The 566-nt window shown below is 44.2% G+C and overlaps 1 protein-coding gene across 1 annotated transcript in view; it reads right to left on the bottom strand.

Annotated features, from left to right (window-relative positions):
• Nucleotides 1-31: 31 nt before the first annotated feature.
• The window catches only part of EMH_0056220 (ribosome biogenesis protein BOP1, putative), a gene marked incomplete at both ends in the record, with an annotated part of 7955 nt that continues 7420 nt past the window's right edge, over nucleotides 32-566 (bottom strand). The window contains 2 exons of the mRNA XM_013497334.1: nucleotides 32-40; nucleotides 134-212. Coding sequence (XP_013352788.1) covers nucleotides 32-40; nucleotides 134-212 — 88 coding nt within the window. The remainder of the gene's footprint in view (nucleotides 41-133; nucleotides 213-566) is intronic.

Genomic DNA, 566 nt, shown 5'->3' with positions numbered 1-566 from the left:
TAGCTAGCTGGCTAGCTGCTCAGCAAACCAACTATTCTTCCTGAAGCCCTAAACCCTAAACCCTATACCCTAAACCCTAAGCCCCACTCTAAACCCTAAACCCTAAACCCTAAACCCTAGAAGATGAGTTTACCTTGAGGGTTTTGACGGGAACAATCAGAGGGTTTGTGATGAGGTCATCGTACACCCGGCAGTGATACACCTGAACTGTGCTGCAGCCACAACAACATAAGCAAAACACAAACCCTAAACCCTAAACCCTAGACCCTAAACCCTAAACCCTAGTTTCAAACAACCCCCCACTCCTAATATCAGTAAATTTCCCAACGTCAAACAAGGGTTTATTAGGGTTTAGCGTTTAGGGTGGATTACTAGGGGTTATTAGGGTTTATTAGCGTTGATTAGGGTTTAGGGTTTATTAGGGTTTAGCGTTTATATACCCATCAACAGAAGCAGAAGCCATGAGAGGCAGCGAGGGATGAAAGGCCACCGAAGTAACCGCTTTTTCAGTGCTCAGTGTTTAGGATGTATTAGGGTTTAGGGTTTATAAGGGTTTAGGGTTTATA

Source organism: Eimeria mitis, genomic scaffold (assembly GCF_000499745.2).
Source record: "Eimeria mitis Houghton genomic scaffold, Emh_scaff2609, whole genome shotgun sequence".
NCBI lineage: Eukaryota > Apicomplexa > Conoidasida > Eucoccidiorida > Eimeriidae > Eimeria > Eimeria mitis.
This window is presented reverse-complemented; position numbering and strand designations above follow the sequence as displayed.